Source organism: Molothrus ater, chromosome 2, assembly GCF_012460135.2.
Source record: "Molothrus ater isolate BHLD 08-10-18 breed brown headed cowbird chromosome 2, BPBGC_Mater_1.1, whole genome shotgun sequence".
Classification (NCBI taxonomy): Eukaryota; Metazoa; Chordata; class Aves; order Passeriformes; family Icteridae; genus Molothrus; species Molothrus ater.
The window spans coordinates 6,952,482-6,976,770 of record NC_050479.2 but is presented as its reverse complement, the minus strand read 5'-3'; the positions used below and the strand labels follow the sequence as shown (position 1 = coordinate 6,976,770).

At 42.6% G+C, this 24,289-nt stretch overlaps 1 protein-coding gene across 1 annotated transcript in view; it reads right to left on the bottom strand.

The window, feature by feature from the left end:
* The window catches only part of EFHC2 (EF-hand domain containing 2), a 56,106-nt gene extending 36,694 nt beyond the window's left edge, over positions 1-19,412 (bottom strand). The window contains exons 1-4 of the mRNA XM_036384697.1: positions 19,349-19,412; positions 11,432-11,617; positions 7,023-7,173; positions 397-620 (exon numbers count right to left, since the gene is read on the bottom strand). Of these exons, the coding sequence (XP_036240590.1) occupies positions 397-620; positions 7,023-7,173; positions 11,432-11,617; positions 19,349-19,390 (603 nt within the window). The 5' untranslated portion in view covers positions 19,391-19,412. The remainder of the gene's footprint in view (positions 1-396; positions 621-7,022; positions 7,174-11,431; positions 11,618-19,348) is intronic.
* Positions 19,413-24,289: the final 4,877 nt, after the last annotated feature.

Sequence of the window (24,289 nt, the reverse complement as noted above, 5' to 3'; positions counted from 1 at the left end):
ATTAGATCTTTCTTTAAACACTTTAAAAGTGTTTATTATCATTAGATTACCTCAAGCAAAATCATAAGTAGAACATGTAAATTATAGTAGAACATATAATAGGTACATCTTTTTTTTTCTCTTCAGATTAATACTGAAAGGCTTATATTATTTTTCCTAATTAATTTTATTCTGTTTTAAAATGTTTACAAACACATCCAGAGAAAATTATCTATATAGTACAACAAGGCACATACCAAAATGTTTAAATCCAAGTTTTCTCTTGGCATTTACTATGTTGAAATAGCTACTTTCTCTTTGATATTGAAGAAATAATGTATGTAATGCATATAAGTAATATGCATTCAAATCAAGTTTTCTTGAAATCAAGTTTTCACCACAGCTGCCCCTCCTGACCTTTTGCCGCTCTGTGGTGTATGGGTCGTCCGGACGGCTTGCAGGAGGATTTAGTCTGATTCCTATCTTCCTCAGGAAATTTTTTGTGTACAGGTCACAATCTATAATCTTATATTTTCGGCCATAAAGGGTTATTTCTGTGTTGATATTGAAATGATACATAGTGTAGAACTGATCCTCATGAGGAGGTGGAAGTGGAACCAGGCCCCGTCGTAAAATAGTTCCTGGAAAACAGAGTAAATTCATGAGGTAAACAATATTTGCTCTAAGGATCCCTACAGAACTAGGTTTAGAGAAAGAAAATCTGCCTTAGCAGGGAAAAAAGTATGACTTATCAAGGAACACTGAAAAGACATTGAACTGAACTTCCTTAAGGAGCATATGGAAAGTAGAGACAAGAGAGGTGAGTTGGGCTCTGATTGCTGGTCTGAAGCAAAGAATCCATCTCAAAAATACAGAACCATGACTTCACCACCCACAGTCTCACAGGAACAGTATCCAAAAGAGAAAGAATGAGAGGAGAGGAGAAAAAAGAGAGATATTTTAACTTTGACAAAGAAATGAATACGTACATTTTGTTATTCATAGTCTTTAAATGAAAGGACTGTTATCCTGACAGCATTGAATTCTATTACCTTTTGAAGATTAAAAGACAAGGAAACTGTTATTGGCCTATCAGCTGAAAACTCTCAAATACATTGATGAATTGGGTGATGCTTCAAAAGTACTCACTGCTTGTGAGCAAGAGACTGGAGCATCTTTCAGATGAGGGAATGTTGAGTCTGGAACAGAGATGACTCGAGGTGGGGGAAACCTATCAAAGTTTACAGATACCTGATGGGAGGGAATGAAGAAGATGGAGCCAGCCTCTTCTCCATGGTGCCCATTGGCAGGATGATAGCAAATTAAAAGGCACAAAATTCCAGCTGAGCACACAAACCCACTTTTTTACTGTGAAGGTGATCAAATACTGGAACAGGCTCTCCAAAAGCATTGCAAAGACTCCATTCTCAGAGAAACCCAAAAGGATATGGCATCTGGGCATCTGGCTCCAGCTGATTCTGCTTGGAGCAGGAGCATGGACTGCAGAATCTTAGGGTATCCCCTCCTACCTCAGTGGTTTAGGGATACCACAGATATTTCAGAAATAACTTACAGGAATTTTAGAATCAACTTAAGGGGTCCTGGGGAGAGAGGGGATAAAGAGAGGCAGAGCAGAAGGGAGAAAGATACCAATGTGTGCTTTGGTGTTTGAAGGGCCTTGTTCCTAGGTTAGTCCATGGAAATTCTTTATTGTTCACTTTATTTCCCTATAGACTAATTTGTATGAAATACCTTTTTTTACTACATTATCAGAGTTGTTTGTTAAGTTCTAATTCCTACAATGAAAACATATCCTTAATTTTTCAGGGGAATAAAGCAACAAAGCAGATTTACTTTATGTTCCCATTAAAATAATTGTTTAAGACCCATTCATCATCCTGATGTTTCACATGTACTGAATCCAACATTCTGGTTACTGACCTGTGACTGTAAAATAAACTTGAACCTCTACCTGCTTAAGCATAATAAACACCTATTTAGGATGTATCCTCATGAAAGGTGTTATAAAATGTGGGATGTAGCACATTTTAATGGGATGTAAAACTGCATTGCAATAACTTTAACAAAACCATATACTTTAAAATATTTTACCTGATTTTGGCTAATTCTTTGGTCAATCAACAGATAATGGGGTAAGTCAGAGCATGCAAATCCTGTTGAATCATCACTCTAATTAAAATATAATGGTTGATGATTTTCTAATATGAGGTGTTTTCAGAGATTATATTCACTTCAGGTTTGGTGAATCAGCCTCAGCTTGTTTTTCATATCACTTTTAAGGGTGAAACACACATACCCATTTTGTTCTGAGGGAGAAGAATTTCTTTCCTAATGGAAAATGTCTTGCAAAGATATTATCTGTAGCAATCCTTTGCTTTTATTAGGTATCACTGTGCCTGATGTACACATGTAGAGGGTACATTTCATAATGTTGAATTTGAAATTTAATAAAACCTGATCAGCTGGGGTTAGCTCTCATCATTTTAAAATTGTTCTTCCTTCTGGAAAATAATATATTTCGTCTAGAAATTTGTTGCAAGCTGTTAAAGGAGCATCTGATTGTGCAGTTTTCAGGTTGCTCAAGATGGATTGCTGTTCCTGATGGTTCTTTGGTTGTCAGTTTATTGAGCAGGACATGCTACTTCACCAAGCATTGATTTAAATATTTGCATCTGGTCAGATTAAGGCTCTGCTCTACTGTGCTCCTGGAAAGGGAGTTGAGGTACTGCTTTGCTCTGACAGTGGTGGTGGCACTGAGCTCCCACACCATAATTTGTGGCATATCTTCTTTGCTCTTGGGGCTTTGGGTTATTTGGCAACCCCAGCAGCTGCTTAAGGAGATCTCACTAGTAGTGAAGGCCTTTTGACAATGAAGCTGGGCAGAAAATGATTTGGTGCCTGCTGCTTCTCTTCTCTGCAGAAGAAATAAAATGGTATCCAGAGTTTCCTCAGCAAAGCCCTCTGACTCTGCACAGCTCAAGAGTGCATTAGAGAGAGGAGAGGAATGAGTAATACCTGGAGTTTGTACATGCTTTGTTTACACAGAAAGGATGAGAAGCCACCACTATTATTCACAACAACACAAAGAATTAATCCCAATAAACAAGGAGGCTTCTTACATTCACTTATTCACCCTTCCAGAACATAGCAAGGTCATGATTTGGCCACCATCAAATATGGCAAAATCACAATCATTTCAAGGCCTTGGGGGAGGCTTAAACTCTTAGATAATCTGTTGTATTGGAGGAGCTGATGCAACTTCACTTTCCCACTTGTACTTTCCTCTTCAGCCAGCCAGCCTTGGGAACCCAGCCAGGAGGCAGCTCCACTCTCTTTTTCAGCTGGCTGACCTTGGGGAAACCAGCCAGCTGCTCCACTCTGCTCTGGCTTGCAGGGTCTGGATTGCACTGGAAGCTACAGTCATCCCCACAGGAACAGAAATGACCTTTTGATAAGACTGTATCAGCCAGCCACAGTCCTGTTAACTGGGAATTAAATGTACAAAACACTTGCAACTGCTATACATAGCCTGGATCTCTATGGGAGAAATTTTTTTTATACTGAAAGAGTAATTATCATTCTGGCTGTGGAAGCAGCATTTGGAGTTTGTTATGTGGTCAAGTTTGCTGTCCCTCTCTCCTTATCTTGACTTGGGCCATGTGCACTGTGATTGTCCTGCTGTTTCTTGCTTTGATTCTGGTTTCTCAAGTTCAAGGTCTCTGCATTCCCTCCTCAGTACAGATTTCCTTCTAATGTTTCTAATATTTGCCAAATAGCAAGGCAGTATCCAAAATTAAATGAAGTTTAAATTTCAGCTATTTAGTAGCAACCTTGTAAGTCCAAATTAATGTCCAAGTACAGCAGCCAGTTTCATAAAGCAGTTTTTAAAGTCACTGAAACATTTCCCACAGATCATTTACTTCATTAGTTTAAGATTTTGATCAATGGTAAAAACACGTTTACTTGCTTTTTTCTCTGAAGCCAATTTGTTTTAGTTTTTTAAAAACATAATTCAATTTAGAAATTCTTCTAACTTCTTTGACCACTGTTCCTTCACCAGATCTTCCTGCAGTCTGTAAGCCTGTCCAAATTTCTTTCCACAAAACCACAATAGTACAATGGGAAACTACTGCATTTCTTGAATCCCACCATTCCCAGACACCCATTCAGATCATCAAAGTCTGATTTGTGGGTTATGGCACAAGCATTGGTAATCCCATGGCCTCAAGGCATTAACCAGCCAAAATATCCTTGATCTACCCTGTCACAGCTCTACCTTCTCTCCTAGAAGCCTCCCAAAAACATTCGTCCCAGCTTCTGGTTTACATCTTTTTTGACAAGGCAAACATCCAAGTTAGTGTGACCAGCACCCTCTACCTTCAACGGTTCAATTCTACTTTATCCATCACTGGTTTCTGCTGTTCTTCCTTTACACAACCCCTTTCCTGGCACTGCAACTCTCAAATTCTCCACACAGACTGAGCCCATCCTGCTCCTGAAGTCCTCACACATTTTTCTTCATGCACCTGTGATCTTTTGTTCAGTGCAGTTTGCCTTTCAGCAACCCAAGCTCTTATACAGCTGAACTCTCCTCTACAAATCCCTGGAATTTTAATTAACTGAAAAGTTGTATTTCAGCAGATGTGCAGACAGTAGCAAAATGGTCAGGATCCTGAACTTCAGTTCAGTTCAGCTCCTCACCCTGTTATGACCTTTTCTGTATGATCATGGGTGAGATTTTCATTCCTTTGTGCTTCAGTTTACCAGCTCCACAACGCAGACAGTTCCACTCCTGTTGTTCTTGGGCTTAAAAATTCCCAGTTAGGATAAAAACATTTAAACAATGTAAGATAGATAGATAGAGAGAATTATATTAAAAGAGGAAATGGGACAATTCTTTACTGAAAATGGTAGGATTAGCAGATCATGATTTAGTATTTTTAAGAAATATTGCTTTTGTGTGTATTCAACATCAAATATTTAGAGCCTTTAACTTAATAACTTTGTCATTGGTCTTCAGTTATGGAGCATGAAGTCAAACTCCAAGTGCATGTGAGCAGAGAATCCTCTGATGGGTGTCTCCATCACCTCTTTCACTCCACATCATACTAATTTCTAGGACAACAAGAATATTTATGAAGATGTTTATGATAAAGTATAGGCCCTGTATTTATGCATCAACTGTGAAGCCCAAACACATTCCAAATAGTCCTTGGGCCTTTCAATCTACAGTTTTTCTTCCTTCCTAAACACAACCAATACACAGAGCTTCCTTACCAGACCAGGTACCAGTGACAAATAAATTAAGAGCACTTTAGACATCCTGGAACATTTATTTTTAATCCCTCAGGTAAATATGTTGCATATACATATTTATCCCACATAAACTACTCAGACAATCTCATAGAGACTTTCAAAACATCCTTGCATGGAAGACTGAGAAAATTCTTGTTTCTCTCTAATACTATTCAGTTAATTTTAGGTCCAGTATCAAAGGTGACTCCAACAATCATTAACACAAGATACAACCAAGGAAACAGGAGGAAATTGTAGCCTTCCTGTCACCAAAAGAACAGGACTAGACTGCCAGGAACATTAGGGCTGAAGAGGCAGCCTGCACAACTCATAGTACAAAAACAATGAAAATAACTCCTTCAAAGGAATCAGCTTTGAATTTGCTTTATCCTGCTCTAAAGATTCTGGCTTCCACCTTCTCTCTCAAAGGCATCACCTCTGACTCTCTGTACTTCCTTTGTCAGTGGACATTTCCTCGAAGCCACAAACCCCAGAAGCAGCTGCTCCCACTCTTGGGGCACACAATTCAAGGAAAACCTAAACCCAATGATGACTCCCACATCCTACATATGTGTGCAGGCTAGGGGTAAGGAAAAAGCCCCAACATGATTTTCTTCACATGAAAAAGCACTTGCCCAGGTAGGAGTAGGACAGGGTTTCATTGCATTCAAAATCAGTCCCTGTTGATGAGCTCACAAAACTTCTGGCAGGAACTACTCAACACAAGAACAGTAGCACCTGAAATACCGTTTTAAGAGATTCACAGGCAATTTATCCCAGTCCTAACAGTAATGATGCACATAACACCTTTAAATATTATCTTATTCTGTAGACAGAGAAATTGATAGCATCTGCTGATCTGGGAAAAGAATAGGGTAGTTAAATGGTTAACTTATTTTTTAAAATTGCTGTGCTAAGAATGTATAAAATGTACAAAACATCTTTGGGGACTGGGAGGTGCAGCCATCCCAAGACATCCTGCTTCTCTGGATTATATCCCTTAAAAACTTTTAATTCTGGCAGCAACCCATAAACACCAAGAAGCAGCAGCTGTGTTCTCCCTCTGCAACAGGATGTTGACCGCTAGATCACATTTTCTTAATATAAACCAAGTCCAGTAATACCCCAGTAAATCAGCACAGCAAACCCTCCTCCTGAAGTCCTCAGGCTGGTCCCAGAGCAGGGCTGTGACACTGAGGAAAGGCAGCTCCTCAACTTAAAAGGCAGGAAGAATTACTGTGCCAAGGGCACTTTAATCATAAAGAACCAAAAGCCAGAGGCACAGAAGACTCTTGTCTTCAATAATGGCAGAGACACTGCAGTAGCTCATGAACAATTACAGAGCTGCTGCCACAGAGCTCCCTGTCAGTGCCAAGAGGGGAGGAGCCAGGCTCAGGAATGGAGATCTAGAACACAAATTGGTTTTGCAGGACTGACACAACACTGACAAAGACCTTACCACCAGGATTTCAAACTACCATATTAGAGAAAAAATTGTATGTTTGAGTACAGGAGAGGTTTCAGCCTTACAAAACACACATCTTGAGAAACAAAGACAACAAAAGAATTCACATCATGATCTGTAACAAGAAAAGACAATTATACCTGTGCATTTACACCCCATTTTAGCTATAAGAACTCACATTATATATCCTTTGGAATGGACCAAGACTGCAGAGAAGAGAGATATAAAGGGGAGGAAAAAAGGTGCCAATAAAAACAGATACCTTGATTTATGCCACTGTCTTTCACTACAGGCTCAGTCACTTGAATTGTATCATCTTCAAGGAAGAAATATATTTTACAGTGTCTAATTCTGTACAGCTCTTGATGTTTTTCAGGCACTTCTTCTTCAAAATAGGCATCAAAACACAACACCTATTAAAAACAACAAATAAATATAAAGCAGCACAATCTCCAACACTTTTGCAAAATATGTCAAATAAACTTGTAATCATAAGTAAGTAAATGTATGGATTTCAGGAGGTAGATTTATTTCTCAGAAATGTAAGAACAGAAATCCACATTAAAGCACATAAATATAAAATTCTTTGCTTGGCGTTTTTATTATCACAACATGTAAGCAGAGATGGAACTCTAAAGTAAAGAAATAAATCAAATACAAAACTATCAGCAGATTGCTTGGAAAATCTTCCAAACAAAGCATTTCTGATAACACAATGAGCTGCCCAGGTACTGAAGCAAATTTTAGACTGCTATTCTATGAATAACTAGAAAATACATTGCATGATGACAGCAATGGCTTTACCATCAAGGTAAGTGGAAAGAGTTCTTTCTAAGCAGATCCTGCAAGTGTTCAAATGAATGGTACTGAAACCTATCAGAGAGAAATGACATTTTTCAGGAGGCATTTACAGCTGTGCAATGCTGGCATTTCAAAACTTCCTTGGTTCTGCAGTTCAGTGAGTGGGGAAATCACACAGAGTGTAGCAACTTCTGTTCATGGTCTCTTGTAACAGCAATAATGAAAAAAACAACCCCACCTTCACAGGGTAGGTGCTCACTGGCCCTCATACCTGGAGATCCCAGATCAAACTCAGACACCAGTATACAAAATTTGCATTTCTGATTACAGTTTTTAACCACCAACACCAATGTTAAGGGACCATGAGAGATGTATCTACTTCCTAGGGCATTATCTAGCAGGATGCTTGCTTTGGTAAGTATGTGCAGGAAGGTATTAATTAAAACTTCCATCCTGTCCCCCCAATACATTTGGATCAAATGATTGTTAATTTATACTTAATTTTCCACACTGGTTATATTTAATAAATGCAATTACCTTTACTCTTGATTCATCAAACAATCTGAAGCATTAAAAAAAATACAGTTTAACCATTCCCTATGTTTCAACAAGCATCTAGCAGACCATGAGCTGGAAATGTTTGAAATCTGATAAGCTGGCTGAGCTCCCTGCATGACAGAACACACTGGTTAATAGTCTGCACTCCTTTTGCACGTGCCTTTGGGAATCCCAAAGAACCTCCATGAGTACTCATGAGTGCTCTGTCACCCAGAGATTTTATAACACCTCATGGACAAGAAGAACCTCCTTTTCTACATCTGGGAAGAGAGAAGTAGCAGCCTGCACATGACAACAGCCACCCTGTGTCCTGCTCAGACTTCTCAGCCACATTCCCTTCTCTCAGGCAGGGTAAGTGCAAAATGAGAATAATTCTGTTTCCAGAAATTATTTCAAAGGCTCAGATCCCACTGATTTTCAGTAACCATTGAACAGTATGACAGACATATTTTTGGCATCAACTCTCCTGCACCGTGACCCTCCACTACTAGAGAAATAAAATTTAAATTATAATCAAACTACATAACCATTACCTGTTAAACCTGATGGCATCAGATCTTTACACAAAGGAATCTAGAAAACTTGGTTATAGTTTAATTAGTACAACATGCAAGTTTCTGAACAATTCACAGATTTAAAAATATATTTAAAAATTAATACTTGTCCACAGTTTCTAACTGTGGATTTCACTGCTTCATGTATCAAACACAAAAACACTGGACAAAACATCTGACATACAGCAGAGGCAACACAAACTATCAAACTATCAACCTGCAACATCTCTTCCTCTTTCCATTTGTCTAAACACTGGTGCAGAGTGCCATTTTTGGTGACCAAATGATCCTTCCTGGCCTCTAGCTACTGCTCTGGAATGACCAGGAGCCCTGTATACACCTCTTGAACACTCCAGGGGACAAAAAAGGTGCTATGATAGAACCACGGTACCCCAGTCTGAACATCCTGGGCTTCAGCTGACAAGGATCAGAATTTCATTCCTCTGGAAACATGGAAACTTCTGCACCCTCTGGTCCCTATTCTGCCAGTCCCACTAGAATGCTCTTCAAGAGCTCTGCTTCATCACTAATTGTTCTTAATTTTGTCAATGATCTCTTCTGAGAACAGCTGTCTCATGAGACACCAGCCAGGCAAAGCAGTCTGTTTGCACAGAACTCCAAGCCCAATCACATCCTTAATACACTGGATTTATTTCTTTCTCTGAGCACACACCTATGCCCTGGTTTATCCCATCTGGGGAGCTTATGCAGGTTCCTTTGCACTCACACTTTATTCTCTTTACACCCTTATCAACATGCTAGTGTGTGACTGAAATATATGCAGCAACCAACTGAAATTTTGCAGATCAAAGCAGATGATTTGGGAAGTGTGAGGAGGGGAAGGAACAGAAATGAAGATGACTTACTTTTCATTTTGGACCAAAGTTAGTCTTAAAAATACTCAAAATGTAACACTTACTAACTGGAGTCTCATCTGTAGTATAGAACAACAAAGTTCCCATCCCACTCCTTAAAAAATTAAATGTTACCTATGAAATCCAAAAATAACAAATATTGAATAAACTCTGCAGCACTTTGCAAAGTGCCACAAAGTTTCCCTGGAACCTGTGATAGTCAAATTATAAATATCATTCCAAACCCAGGAGGCCTTGTGTGTGTACTTAATCATAGAAGAAATTAAATTTACACCTGCTTCCTATTAGGCAAGTGAAACTACAAAGAGTACTTCTCAGCTTACTTAATAATGAAGTTTTATGCCTGTCCTTCTTCCAGTTGCTATGGTACTACTGAAAGTTAACAGCCAAAGTGGTAAGAAAGCAGCTTACATTTCAAAAGATAAACACCCACTCAAACCTTTTTTCATTAAGTGCATTCTGCTGAGTCCCAAACTGCAGCACTGGAGGACAGAGCTGCATTCCAGGCTCTTAACTGGGGAAGCTAAATTACTTGGATAGTGAGTGCCCTGTAACAAACTGTCATTAACACAAACACATGAGCCCTCCAGAGGCCAATTCTGAACCTGCAGACTCCTGTCCTGGACTGTCCTGTGGATGGATTAGATCAGGAATGGCCAAAGGGCAGCAAGCTCCTCTCACCAGCCAAGGCCAGGAACTGATGCTCACTGGAAGGTCCCTCTGCCTCCTACTGAACCCCTTTGATTCCATAGGCTTGGATCCAAGGCCTGAGGAGGCAACACACCCTCCAAGAAGGGAGTAGGAAAAGCAAGTCCAGGTCTGGCTGAAGCTTTAACACCTGGGCACACTGGACCAGGTCATACCCAAGCATGTTGCTCTGGGAGCAACACCAGGGATCTCAGAGGCAAAGCCAACCAAAGGCACATGAGCTGTTCAAACCCAACATTTTCTTGTTGTAGTTCTGCTCTGCCAAAAATGAATGTGTAATTGTACTCCAATTACCTGCATGGCTTCTCTTTTAAAGCAAAAATTATGAGATTTGCCTTTCTTCTCAATATTTAAATACCATAATCATTTAGTCATGCAACATTTCTGCTATCTGCTGAATGATTCCTTTTTCTGGATCATTTTCCTTCCCTGATTGTAGGCTTTTTGCTTTAGAAATAAAATATCTCTAAGTAGAATTTAATGTGAATTTAACCATAGCAAGCAACAACAATGTGCTACAAAATTCCTGTCATCACAGGTTACAGTTATTTGATAACTCTCTAACTTAAAACATGACACTAAATTCTTGCAAAAAAAAAAACCCAAACCAAACAAAAAAAAAACAAAACCAAAACCCAAACAAACAAAAAAAAACCAAACCCTAATTTTAAATTTCTGTGTCTGTATCAGACATACACAATTATACAATAACAAATCATATAAAAGTCCAGAAGTCAACAGGACTTTGAGCATACAAGTATGATAGGATGAGTGAATCCCAAGCATGTAGCACTCCACTGAGTTTAAAAGTGCCCAGACACACTTTCTCTTAGACTGGGGATAACCTTACATTCATTCTTTACAGCTTGCCAAATAATTCTCTTATTGTCATCATTTTCACTAAAAAGAAATATGCTTCCCACCCCCTTATTTTTGTTAAATCCTGTAGGAGATGTATCCCAATACAGAAATATTTTTATATGTTTATATTAATTGTCCAATACATTAATATAATGAAAAAAAAAACCCACTACCACTCTTTTTGCCTATCTAGGAGCTTTTTTTGCATGCACAAAATAATCTTCTGAAATATCTGACTAATGACATTTCATCATTATACTCGTTCATATTGTAGCAATTCATCAAAAAAAAAAAAAAAAGGTATTTCTACATACCTGCTTGTCAAATGCTATCCAAGAAGGAGGACTACTTCCTACTGCTTCAGGAAACACACTGCTGGTAATTTTCAGGGTCTGACCAGGTAACAGTTCACCTCCTATTCCAGGTTTATCTTCAAACAGCCTCCGAACATTATTGCTGTACCCACAGATCTGTGATCTGTGGAAGTTTTCTCCCCCAATCTGTCAAAAGTGCAGAAGAAAAAGAGAAAAAAAAAATTCTGTGTTTTTGGTTTTAAGTACATGATAGCTGACCATTCAGGCAAGGAGGATTAGCCATGCAAAAGTTTCTTGATGTTTACTTTTAATACAGACTCTAAAAACCTGTAACAACTGGAATGCTGCAAGTGAAGTAACATTTTCCAGTGGACAGTCTGCCAGTCTTCAAGACAAAAATGGAATAATATTCCAATAATTTACCTAGGCTGAGAGACTGGACAGTACCAGATGTTTAACCCCACAGTCCTTCCCTGCAATAAGGATTGAGGTGGTAGAGAAATAATCAAATCACCCTCAAGAACTGCTGTAAAAGGTAAAGGGGAAAGGCCTTTCCTACAGCTCTCCAGAGGACAAATGGAAACAGCTCAGCAGCACTCAGAGAACAGCCTGCTCTCCTTATGCATGTCAAAGATCTTATTTACACTTGCATCCCTGAGTGCAAATAAATTCCTCTGCACTAGTGAATACACTTGAATTTTGAGAGGCTGGACCTGAATCAAAAGGCAGACATTCATTTCACCTGGGAGTATTTCAAAAGAAGGTCTCTGTAGTGATTCCTCTGTATTATTACTAATTTTTCAGGCAATTAAAGATGGAGTGCTTAAAAATATAGGAACAACCAACAGCAAAGAAAACCATCTTGCCCACTCCAATTTCTTGGCTGGGGCTGGAGCCAGTCTTCAAGTGACACAGAAAAGCTTCTTGTCTCACATAAATATCACTCCTGTCTCTGGGAATGTCCCTCCTAATAAGCTGCCTGCTTTGCTGGCCAGAGGCAGCTGGTGTGAGCTGGGCTTGGGCAGCAAGCCCCTAATGAGCCCACACAGCAGTCTTGCAGAAGAGGACAGGCAAATAGGAAATGCCAATAGAAAACTCCACTTCCTTCCATGAGCAGCAATCCTGACTTGTTAGCTCCTCTCACTCTGCTATTCTTCCCTTTCTTGCCCTCTCAAATCCTCAAAATACTGTATCTGGGAAAGCAGAGAGGGGCCACTGCATGCTGGCATGCCCATTAAGAGGAAGAGAGGCCATCAGAGCTGTGCCCTCCCTGGGGCTGGGGGAACATGAGGGAAGATGAGGCTGAAATGGGAACTGATGTTATGGCTGAGAAAAGCAAAGGCAGAGGAAAAGGTTAGACACCAAAATTTTTCAGAGCAGCATGTCAAGTAAAGTAGCAGGGGGACAAAATTGCCTCCCCACTCCATTTGGAAGACTGGACATCACTGATTATCACATGCATATGTGTAAACCACTACTCCCCCAAAAAGTGTAGACAGTTCTAAGTTAATATCATAAATCAAAAAATGGTACAAATAATCCTTTTTCATGATGGCAACATTCAAGTGCTCCAAGATAACGTAACACACACCCAGCGGAGCAATTCTGGGAGCAAGGGAAGCAGCAAAACCTGAAAGTACTCAAGCAGTAATTTCATTCTGCCAGTATGAAAGAGTCAGGAATTGAAAGGCAGGGAACCAGCCTCGTGGCACAGAACTATCAACACCAGTCTGCAGGAACTCCTGCACATTGGGGTCACAGTCTGAACTGTTCACCTGCCTCCAGGTGCTCCAAATCCAGTGGCACAAACCAGAGAGCTGCTGACATGAACAGCCCAATCACTGCTTTAGCTAGTGAACCTTGCTTAAAATCCTTTTGCACACCACTTTTGCAAGGATAGCAGTATGAAAAAGAGTACTTACTATTTTTACAAATCATTATTTTTAATACCATGATAATCAATGCATATACCCTTGCTTAGGTTTAAAAAAGCTGAGCTAGCCAGTACCCTTTGAAACAGTTATTGCAAAGGAAAAAGGTTCACATACTGGGGTCAGAAACAATCAGAGCTATGGAAGCACACCCCCAAAGAAGATACTTTAAAGGTAAGCAGTGTTTTGAACAAAAGTGGATAAAAGAGTATGCAGAAACTATCATAATTTAAAGAATAATACAAAGGAAACAGAAAATTTCTCTTCAAGATCTAACTCAAAAACAAGAGTTATTGTATAGAAGAGAAAATCAATAAAAGGAAATGCTTGTATACAGACTAGGAGCTCATGGGTCCCCCTACCACAGAGCATTGTTCAAGCCAGGAATTTAACCAGACACATTTGCAGGAATGATGCCCAAAATTAAATATTTTATATCAGCACAGATTTGTGAGCTGTGACATAAAATGCCACACCTCAGTGTGAGCACTGACATTTAAGCATCAGCAGAAGCAGAGCTTCAAGTGGTCATCCCACCTCTCCCACAAGAAGTGAGGACAGGTGCTCTCCTGGAACCTGGAGCAGCCAGCCAGCACTGACAGGGGCTGGCACCTGCTTTGTAGCACATCTGCACTGGGGATGGTTTCCTCTCTCTCCTTTGGGTGCTACTGAACTTCCCTTTGCTGCTTTTTAAAATAATTTTGTTCCTCTGCAAGCTGAGAAAGAGCTGGGGAGAAGTCAGAAAGGAAGGGAGCTTTATGCATTTATCAGTTCAAATGCACAATAACTAAAGTCAAGCTGAGTTTTAAAAGGGGATTTTCTAGGCAGAAACATCTGATTTATACTGAAGGTGCTACAGAACAGATCCACTTTCTGGCACAGCAACTATTTCATTATTTTCCCTCTATTACCAGACCATGTGTCAGGGAGAAAGGCACAGTTAGCAAAGCACAGTGAGGGTGGCAGTTTTCCTGAGCAAAGGAAAGCTTTTCATGTCCTTAAAACTTCTTCTAGAAGCATTTGCTGTTCATATGTCTTTGGGGTTTAGCAGCAAAAGTATGGCAAAGTGTTCATCAAAGTAATCCATGAATGATCCTCCTGGAATTTCCAGAATTTAGGGCTAAAATCATAACATCCTTAAAATTTGATATGAAAAATACGTGATAAAACAGCTTCAATTCTGTTAAGAATCTTTTGTGCCATTCCTGTAACTTTTTAGGGTTTGACAAAAAGACTATTTTAGATTCCTGATCACATAATTACCTATCCCCTTCTTCCAAAAAGCACCTAGATCCATAGACAAAACCATCTTTTCTCAAAATCTGTACAGTTATTTCTTAAAATTAAAAAAAAAAAAAGAATAATAGAACAACAACAACAAAAATAGAAATTGAGGATCACAAAAGGGAAAAATCTCATTTGGGAAACTTCAGCTAATGAACTCAGACCATATCTGGCCTAAAATAGTGACAGAAAACCATGCCACCTCCACATTGAATGACTTTTAACAGAAAGCTTTCAGAGAGCAGGGAAAGAGTTTGAATGTGTCTGCTGTGCTAATGCAGCTCAACTGAACAGGCTGTGGATCTGCTGAACAAAGCTGGACATTTTCTGTGTGGTGAGCCTGAAAAATATTGAGGATCCACTCAATAGTGACTAATACAAAGGTCAGGGTTCTCTGACTGCAGCTCTTGGCTCTGCAATCTCAGCCCCTGCAGTCCTCGGGGAACGCTGCCTCGTGCTCGCTGCATCTTGCTCTGGAATGGAGTCACAGCAAACTCCCCAGGGAGCTGCACATTCCAGCTGAACCAAACACAGCTGGAAATCTTCCAGCACAGCAGCTGCAGTGGTGGGAGAGCCCTCAGTGAGCTCTCAGAAGCCACATTTTTAACTCAGTCCCACAGGGAGCTATGGCAGGAGTGGCAGCACAGTTCTGTACCCGGTATCCATCTGTAATTCCCAGCTTGAGAACAGCAGCTGCACCCTGGATGTCCTGCTCACACCCTGTATCAGGAGGAACTGTGGCACTTCCTGAACTATTCTAGGCTGCTGATAAAGTCTCCTGGCTGCTTCAGCTAAGTGATAGAAATAAATGCAAATGCTACACACTGTGCCAGTCAAATTCATGTGACTGATTTCCAACTCTTTTATCACCCCCTGCTTGCTGCAGAGGTCTCAGGATGTTCAGGGATTAGGTGGTACTGGAAAAGGAGGAACACCCTAGACATTGTTGACAGCAACTCTGGGGCCACTCTAAAAAACATCACAAAACAATCTGCATCAACACCAACAGTGTGGATCAGTACAGGAAAGGCATGGATCTGCTGCTGCAGGTCCAGAGGAGCTCCAGAAAAATTAGCAGGGGCTAGATCACCTCTCCTGTGAGAACAGGCTGAGAGAGTTGGGGTTATTCAGCGCAGAGAAGAGAAGCCATCCAGGGAGACCTTACTGTGGCCTTTCTTTAAGGGGGAGAATAAGAATAAAAGGGACAGACTTTTTAGCAGAGCCTGTAGCAACAGACAGGATTATAGCTTTAAGTGAAAGAGCTGATGCAGGCTGGGTATAAGGAGGAAATTTTTAACAGTGAGGGTGGTGAAACACTGGGACAGGCTGCCCAGAGAGGTGGTGGATGCCACCATATTCCCATTCCTGGAAATATTCAAGGTCAGGTTGCCCTGAATAACCTGATCTAGCAGAAGGTGTTCTGCTCATGGACTTGATGACCTTTAAAGGTCTCTTCCAGCCCAAACCATTCTGTGATTCTGGGCTGCTCTTACTGCCTGGGAGAAGACAACAGATGGATAAAGGAAAGGGCCCAAAATGCAGCCACAAGGGGCAGCTACAGGAAGATTCAGGTTTGGGGGTCATGAACAGACAGAAATGTGAGAGCAGGGCTGAGGGGCAGGAGGTAGTGGAAGGGGTTCAAGGAAAGAAGAAAGGACAGCAGACACAATTACTTATAAAGAGGTTGGGAAATGTTCTTGTGTTCAAGGTAAACTAAGGTCCTGTTTTGTGGGTTACAGAGCAGCAGAAAACATTTCAGGCAGGAAACACAGAGACAGCCAGAGTAGCACAGTTGAGGACAATTCCAAGCTTCTGCAATAAACAAGGAAGATGTGGCATTTCTGCTGTTCCACTAAAGTTTGCAACAGAACTTTTTGCAGTTTTTCAAGGATGTAGTTTCCCCCTGAGATCTATAAACTTATTGTCTAATTCTCTAAGAAATGCCAAGGAGAATTGTAGCACAGAATTTTCTCTCTGAGAGAGATTTCAAGCATCAGGCAAGAGAATACAGTGGTCAGCCAGCACTTGGCAAATCTGACCCATATGAAAATGAGTTTGTCACCCTCCTCCTTAGCTGCTGACACAGGCAAGGACATCAATCCAGTACCAGAAGGAGCAGCTGCCTTTGAGAACAGGAGGCAGATGAGGAGCACTAATAAAGGGACTGCTTGAGTTGTAACCAGTGCCACCCCTGACACAGTCCAGGCTCCAAATGCACAAACTTTTTCTTGCAGTAATAAAGCAAACCTTTTATATGCTGTGTTTCCACCATGTGCTCAAAATACCTGTATTGTTAGATTTCCTCATCACCCACAAACAAAAAACACAGACACTGCTGATGAGCAGCTGATCTTTGGACTTCTGTTTTAAAAGAGGTGGAGGGGTTTTTTTGATGAATGGACTTATGTGTACAACCTACTGTAATTTTGATTTTGAACACTACTTTAAAGCTCTGATTGTCTGGAAGCCACCTTATTAAACACATCCAAGGCAGACAGAACACACATGTACTCCCCTTCCATGCCCTTTGTGGATCTACAGATGAGGCAGGTGGAAGCATTAGGAGCAGAGACAAGAGAATTTCACTAGGAGCTTGAACAGCAATGAGTGGAATTAACACCCATAATACCATAATTATAAACCAAGGGCTGATAGGAACAACCATCCCTGTCCCCTGTGCATCCTTCTTCAGGGAATGCTTTGCCACTGTTGTTTCTGTGCAATAAGAGGCATTGGTGGTGATGCTCACAGTCCTGACAGGAGGAAACACTTTCTTCCTTTTCAATTTATCTATAGCAGTGACACCTTTTTTCTCCTTTAAATATGTTATTTTGAGCTTCTCATTTGTGGAGGTGAGTTGTCATTATTACCTCCACTGTCTCAAGGACTGACAAAAAGAGCAATCTGGAGCCCTCACAAGGGTCTAACCATGGTTTTATAATGTTGTCTTGTGGCACTTGGTGACAGCTTTCACACCTTTAGTTTTCATAAGATACTCACTGCATGCACTTCAGCATGGGGTGTTCAACACTGTTGGGAACTCCTCCCAAGCATGTGAAGTTAAATTAAATCAATTAAGTTAGACTGAAGAACAATAAAGCCACAGATGTCCCTGAGCTGAGCTATTCTGCTTCCAGCCAGCAGGTACCAATGGCACACACCTATTCCAGTGCTGCTGACACACCCACTCAGCAGCCACCTCAAGAGTGGCACACACAACCAATCCTAAACAAAACAAATCTCAACTCAGCAAGAGACTGAATCTCAAAAAAAAAAAATCTCAATTCACCACTAGACCTTTTTTTTATACCCCTTTCCAAACAACAGCATCCAGCTGTTTCCAGGGAAGAAGATGCCTGAAAGATCCTCACAGTCTCTAGGCTGGGCTTGCAAGAGGTCCTGTGTTTGCACACACCTGTGCAGTGCTTACACACAGAGTGGGTCACATATTTCTGGGAGTTCACATATTCCTACACAAATTCATGCTCCCTGTACCTGGGCAGCTTTGTGTCTACCTGCCTTGTGTGTCTCACAGAATCATAAAATGGCCTGTGTTGTTAGAGACCTTAGAGATCATTCAGCTCCAACCCCCTTTCATGGGTAGGGACACTTTCCTCTAGGGCAGATTGCTCAGAGCTGCACCTGACCTGGCCTTGAACACTTCCAGCAATGGGGTATTGACATTTTGTATGGGCAGCCTTGACTACATGTTTATAGTGTGAAAACGACAGATTCCCTTCCAGGTACTTTAACACTATTAGCAACATTAAAATACAGTTTCATTTGCCTCCTGAAGGCATCAGCTAGAGTGCTATGCATGAATTCTTCCTTACCCCCCCACACTGCTTCACATTAGAGTGTGTTCAGTGAATTCCCAGCTACCCTTAATGAAAAATTTTGAAGTGGTGATGGCAGCCTCCTCTTATATTTGTTGTGATAAAATTACCATGTTGTCTATTTAGCCTGCATTAATGGTGTTGGGAAACCTTGAAACAGCACATCAGCATTTCTGTCACTGCCCTCTCTGGCAAAGCCTTTTTGGTTACTTATATAGAGGGTATCTCTCTCTCCCTATTTTGTTCTGTTAGAGCTGTTAGAGCTCAAACTGCCCCAAAGCAGTTGCCAGATCACAGAACCAGTGACTTTGGAAAAGATCTCTGAGATCATCGAGTCCAACCTGTGACCAATCACCTCCATGTCACCCAGCCCATGGCCCTGAATGCCACATTCAGGATCAGCACCGTGTCACCCAGACCATGGCCCTGAGTGCCACATTCAGGATCAGCACCGTGTCACCCAGCCCATGGCCCTGAGTGCCACATCCAGGATCACCTCCGTGTCACCCAGACCATGGCCCTGAGTGCCACGTCCAGCCTTTCTCTGAACACCTCCAGGGACGGTGACTGCACCACCTCCCTGGGCAGCCCACCCCGATGTCTAATCAGCCTTTCTGTGTAGAAACTCCTCCTGGTGCGCAGCCTAAACCTGCCCTGGCGCAGCTCTGGCCTCATCTCTCTTGTCCTGCCGCACAGCACCCGGACCCGCCGCTGAGGCCGGGGGAGCTCAACGCACCCAGGGGCGCCTCCACCTGCGGGCCCGGCAGGAACGGCCCCGCCACGCCCGGGACCGCCTTCGGCGCGGCCCCCGCGGCCCCGGGACAGGGCAGGAGGGCGGGCGGGAGGCGGCCCGGGCGGTCACTCACGTTGCGGCGGCGGGAGAAGCCGGGCAGCAGCGGCAGCGCCATGGCCGCCCCTCAACCGCTGCTGCTGCCGCCGCTGCGCGGAGACCGCGCGGCGCTGACGTCATGCGGCCGTGACGTCACGGGGCGGGGACAGGCGCGCGGCGACGGCGGGGGCTCAACCCGAACCCCGATCCCAAACCCTGATCCCGAACGGCTCATCCCGAACCCCGATCCCAAACCCTGATCCCGAACGGCTCATCCCGAGCCCTGATCCCGAACGGCTCATCCCGAACCCCGATCCCAAACCCTGATCCCGAACGGCTCATCCCGAACCCCGATCCCAAACCCTGATCCCGAACGGCTTATCCCGAGCCCTGATCCCGAACGGCTCATCCCGAGCCCTGATCCCAAACCCTGATCCCGAACGGCTCATCCCGAGCCCTGATCCCGAACGGCTCATCCCGAACCCCGATCCCAAACCCTGATCCCGAACGGCTCATCCCGAACCCCGATCCCGAACGGCTCATCCCGAACCCCGATCCCAAACCCTGATCCCGAACGGCTCATCCCGAGCCCTCACCCCGAGCCCTCATCCCGAGCCCTGATCCCGAACGGCTCATCCCGAGCTCTCATCCCGAACCCTCATCCGGAACGGCTCATCCCGAGCTCTCACCCCGAGCCCTCATCCCGAACCCTGATCCCGAACGGCTCATCCCGAGCCCTCACCCCGAGCCCTCATCCCGAACCCTCATCCCGAGACCTCATCCCAAACCCTCATCCCGAACTGCTCCATCCTGAACCGCTCCATCCCGAACCCTCATCCTGAGCCCTCATCCCGAACCCTCATCCCAAACCCTCATCCCGAGACCTCATCCCAAACCCTCATCCCAAACCCTCATCCCGAGACCTCATCCTGAACCCTCATCCCGAACTCTCATTCCGAACTGCTCCATCCAGAACGGCTCCATCCCTACCCCTCATCCCGACCCCTCATCCCGAACCGCTCATCCCGAACCTTCCTCCCGAAATGCTCATCCCGAACCCTCATCCCGAACGGCTCCATCCCGACCCGCTCCATCCCGACCGGCTCATCCCAAACCCTCATCCCGAGATTTGCTCCAGGGTGATGCAGGCAGGTCCTGGCTTTCCTCCACAAAAGCCCCACCAAGTGCAGGGAGTGCCTCAGGGTGGGCCCAGAGTCAGCAGTAGCAAAGTAGAAATAAATCCATTCCTATTTATATATATATAATTAATTAATATGTATAATTATATAAATAGATCTAAATATTTATATATATATAATTTATATAGTTTTTATTATAATATAAAACCGCATTATATATAAATGTATCATATAATATATAAAATGTATGTATAACATATTTATATAATATTTATTACACATTATTTACTGAATGCTAAATTAACATATCCAACAGCATCACACACTAGATCAATTTCTTCAGTTTTTCAGGATTAATGGCCATTTTTATCACGAGAAATTTACAGAAAAGGAGGCTCAAGGGTGACCTTACGGCCCCCCACAATCCATGACAGGAGCCTCTGGCCAGGTGGGGGCCAGGCTCCTCTCCCAGGGAACAAGTGACAGGAGGAGAGGACATGGTCCAAAGCAGTGCCAGGGGAGCTTTAGGTTGGACATCAGGAGGAATTTTTTCATGGAAAGGGTGATTAGATGTTGGGATGGGCTGCCCAGGGCGGTGGTGGAGGCACCATCCCTGGAGGTGTGTAAGGAAAGGCTGGATGTGGCACTGGGGGCCATGGGCTGGGTGGCACGGTGGAGTTTGGTCACAAGTCACACTCAGTCTCAGAGGTCTTTTCCAGCCTAAAGGATTCTGTGAAAATTTACCTCACCTGGTGAGGAGCAGTGACTTCTCTGGACATGGAGCCCCCCAAATACCTCTGGAACTGGAGTCGCAGATGGGACAAATTCCACCACATTTGCCATTTTCTGCACCAATTAATTTTTAATGTTCTTTGTTTTGTGACTTTTACACAGCACATTTTACTCTGGAGCCCTGTCAGGCTAGAGGGAGGGGGAGGTGGGATGTTTTTACAGCTTTTTGTTTGGTTTTTTGCATTTTAGTCCACTGGGATGGGGAAACTGGGTCAGTGGGTTTCCACCTTCTGGTTTCCCAGCGCTGTACCACACATCTGCATTTGCATTTAGTGTGGAAAGGTAAACACTTAAAATATATTTTAATTGAAAATTAGAGAAACCATCATTTTAATCACATTCATTTCATACAGTGGGCGGCATTACACAGAAATTTAAATTTCAAACAGAAAATACAGTGAGAGTTTCTCACGGATGGCTGGTGGGGGGAAGGGTTGTTTTTCTTTATTGGAAGTAACATTTTCCTTGTTAATAAGGGAAGATGCATTCCAGATCACTTCCAAAGCCAGTTCCAGAAAACAGCAACCATGCTATGTCCCTCCATTTTACATAGAGCTGTTCATTAATATGTGGCTTTTTTAAGTAGACTGACTTTTAAAGAAAAAATAGTTTATGGATAAAATAGCTTAAACCAAAATATTCCAGTTCTGATCTGCCATCACCCTGTCTCAGAGGAGCTGTACTTCAGCTGATGAATGTCCTTATTCTCATGGATGGAGTGGGTCTCCCCTGCCATATTTCATACTCTATGATGCATCAGACCATGAAATTCCCATAATGTGTCATCCCTCCTCCCCCAAAGAGAGGCTCGTGGAACAGCATGGGAGATGTGTTCAGTCTGAGCAAGCCTGGGAGAGACTCCCCATCCAGTCCCCAGGGAGCATTTGTGCAGAATTCACTCTCTGAATTGGAATTGCGCCAAAAATGTTCCAATTTCCAAAACTGTCATTTATGGCGAAATTATTTTGGGGTCGTTTTGTTGTTTTGGGGGTTTTTTTGCCAGATGTTTGAAAAGGAAGGGAAGGGAAGGGAAGGGAAGGGAAGGGAAGGGAAGGGAAGGGAAGGGAAGGGAAGGGAAGGGAAGGGAAGGGAAGGGAAGGGAAGGGAAGGGAAGGGAAGGGAAGGGAAGGGAAGGGAAGGAATTGGTTTGTATCTCCTGACAGTTTTTGTGGCTCATTGCATAACAGGGTGGCTGAAATGTCTTAATATGCCCTCTGATATCAATAATAAACTGTTGCTCCAAGGTTTCAGGCAGTAGGGGCAGAGGCTGCATGTGAAAAGCATGCAAAGAAAGGTCAGTGAAATGCAGAGTATCAGTAGAGTCCAGTGCATTTCCAGCAGAAAATCCTGTGAATTGTCCCTAAACCCTCAAGTCAAATCTTTCTGCACCTCTGCCTCCTCCAGTAAAGAAGCCACAGGGGGCTGTGGAGATGGGGAGCATCTTCCTTGTGCACCAAACCACCACTGCAATTTGATGTTTTCTACCAGTCTTCAATCATTTTGTTTGTTTTCTTTCAAATGAAAAAAAAAAGTATAATCTACTTTAGAACACAATTGCTTCTTTCTGCATTACCTTCTCTTTGGGGTTTCTCTCACATGTTTATCTTTTTTGTTCCTTGCTGTATTCACTCAGTAGTACAAACTGAGTGAAAACAAATTAATTTTAATGCCTTTTCTAGGAAAAATGAAAGTACTCCAGGAAAACCAATTTTGATAAAAGCATTTCATTAAATGAAGATTGTTAATGACAACAGTAAGCAGTTGGCAGTGGTAAATTAACCATGTGTTCTGACTACTCTGCAGATGATAGTGGTGGATGTACATAGGACTGCATTAGCTGTACAGTTCAAAGGAGAGAGAAAGCAGGAGGGAAGCTAAAGCTGGGGAAAACATGGAAAATGCTGTCTTTGTGATAAAAAGACAGCTATTATAGTCTCTTTGTGTTGTGATTGAGTTTTACTGGCAAACTTGAAATGAGTAGGGGAGTACAAATTGTAAAGTGAGCCACTCAAAACTTTCCAAAGAGGCTTGATTAAATATATATATATATATATATATATTGGCTTTCACTCTGACCAAATGCTGCAGGCTCCAGGCTTAATCCATTTGTCTGAGTGGAAGGCCAGGTCTGACCAAGTTCTGTCAGTTTAGAACAGGAAAATTTAGAAAAAAAAGAGGAAACCATGAAGGTTAGACTAAAATCAGCATAATTTAGTGTTGCTTGTCTGTGAAGACCTCTCTGCTTCTGTCATATGTGTGACTTATCTTCTTCCTGAGACTGGTTTTACAGGCCATGTTAAGGCTGGGCTGCCCAAAATCAGATTGTTCCCAGGCTTCCCAGTTTAAAGTGAATTATGACCCTGCATGGATCATCATACAGCACACCAAAACCTGAACCAAAACTGAACTGCGGCATACACTTAATTAGGTACCAGAAATTAAGAATGGAAAATTACCACATATTAATGTCCTTTTCCTTAGGCCTGTCTTAGAAAAATATTGAATGCTGTAAGAGGCATTGCAGAAGTCAGGGAGGGGATTGGATCAGGGGAATCAAACACAGCCCTGCCTGTGGCCAGCTCATGCTGGGGAAGGAGAGCAAACCCCAATGTGGCTGTTCACTGTGGGTCAGCTGCTACCTTCAGTGAACAGCCCTAAAAATACTGATTATTTGTTTTCCTGTGTCTTCTATCACCTCATTCATTTTGTTTTTACCAGTCAATGAACATGTAGCCCATGAAGATAATTCTTCATGGCCAGAAAACTATGCTGAGATCACAGCTGTGCAGTGCTCCAGACAACCTAGACAGGGAAAATCCAGCACCTTTGTGGCCATGGATCTGTGCTGGCCATGTACCACAGGGATAGGTGGTGCATCATTCCTGCAGCTGCCTCCTGGCCCAGGAAGGCAAAGGGCGAATTTCTACATCTCATGGCCTGGAACCTTTTCCTCCTGGCAATGCCATGGGGGACAGGAGACCAGAAAACAGTTAGACCCATTTGGGTCTCACTGGAAGGTTTCCTTAGCTGGAATGACCTTTCCATGG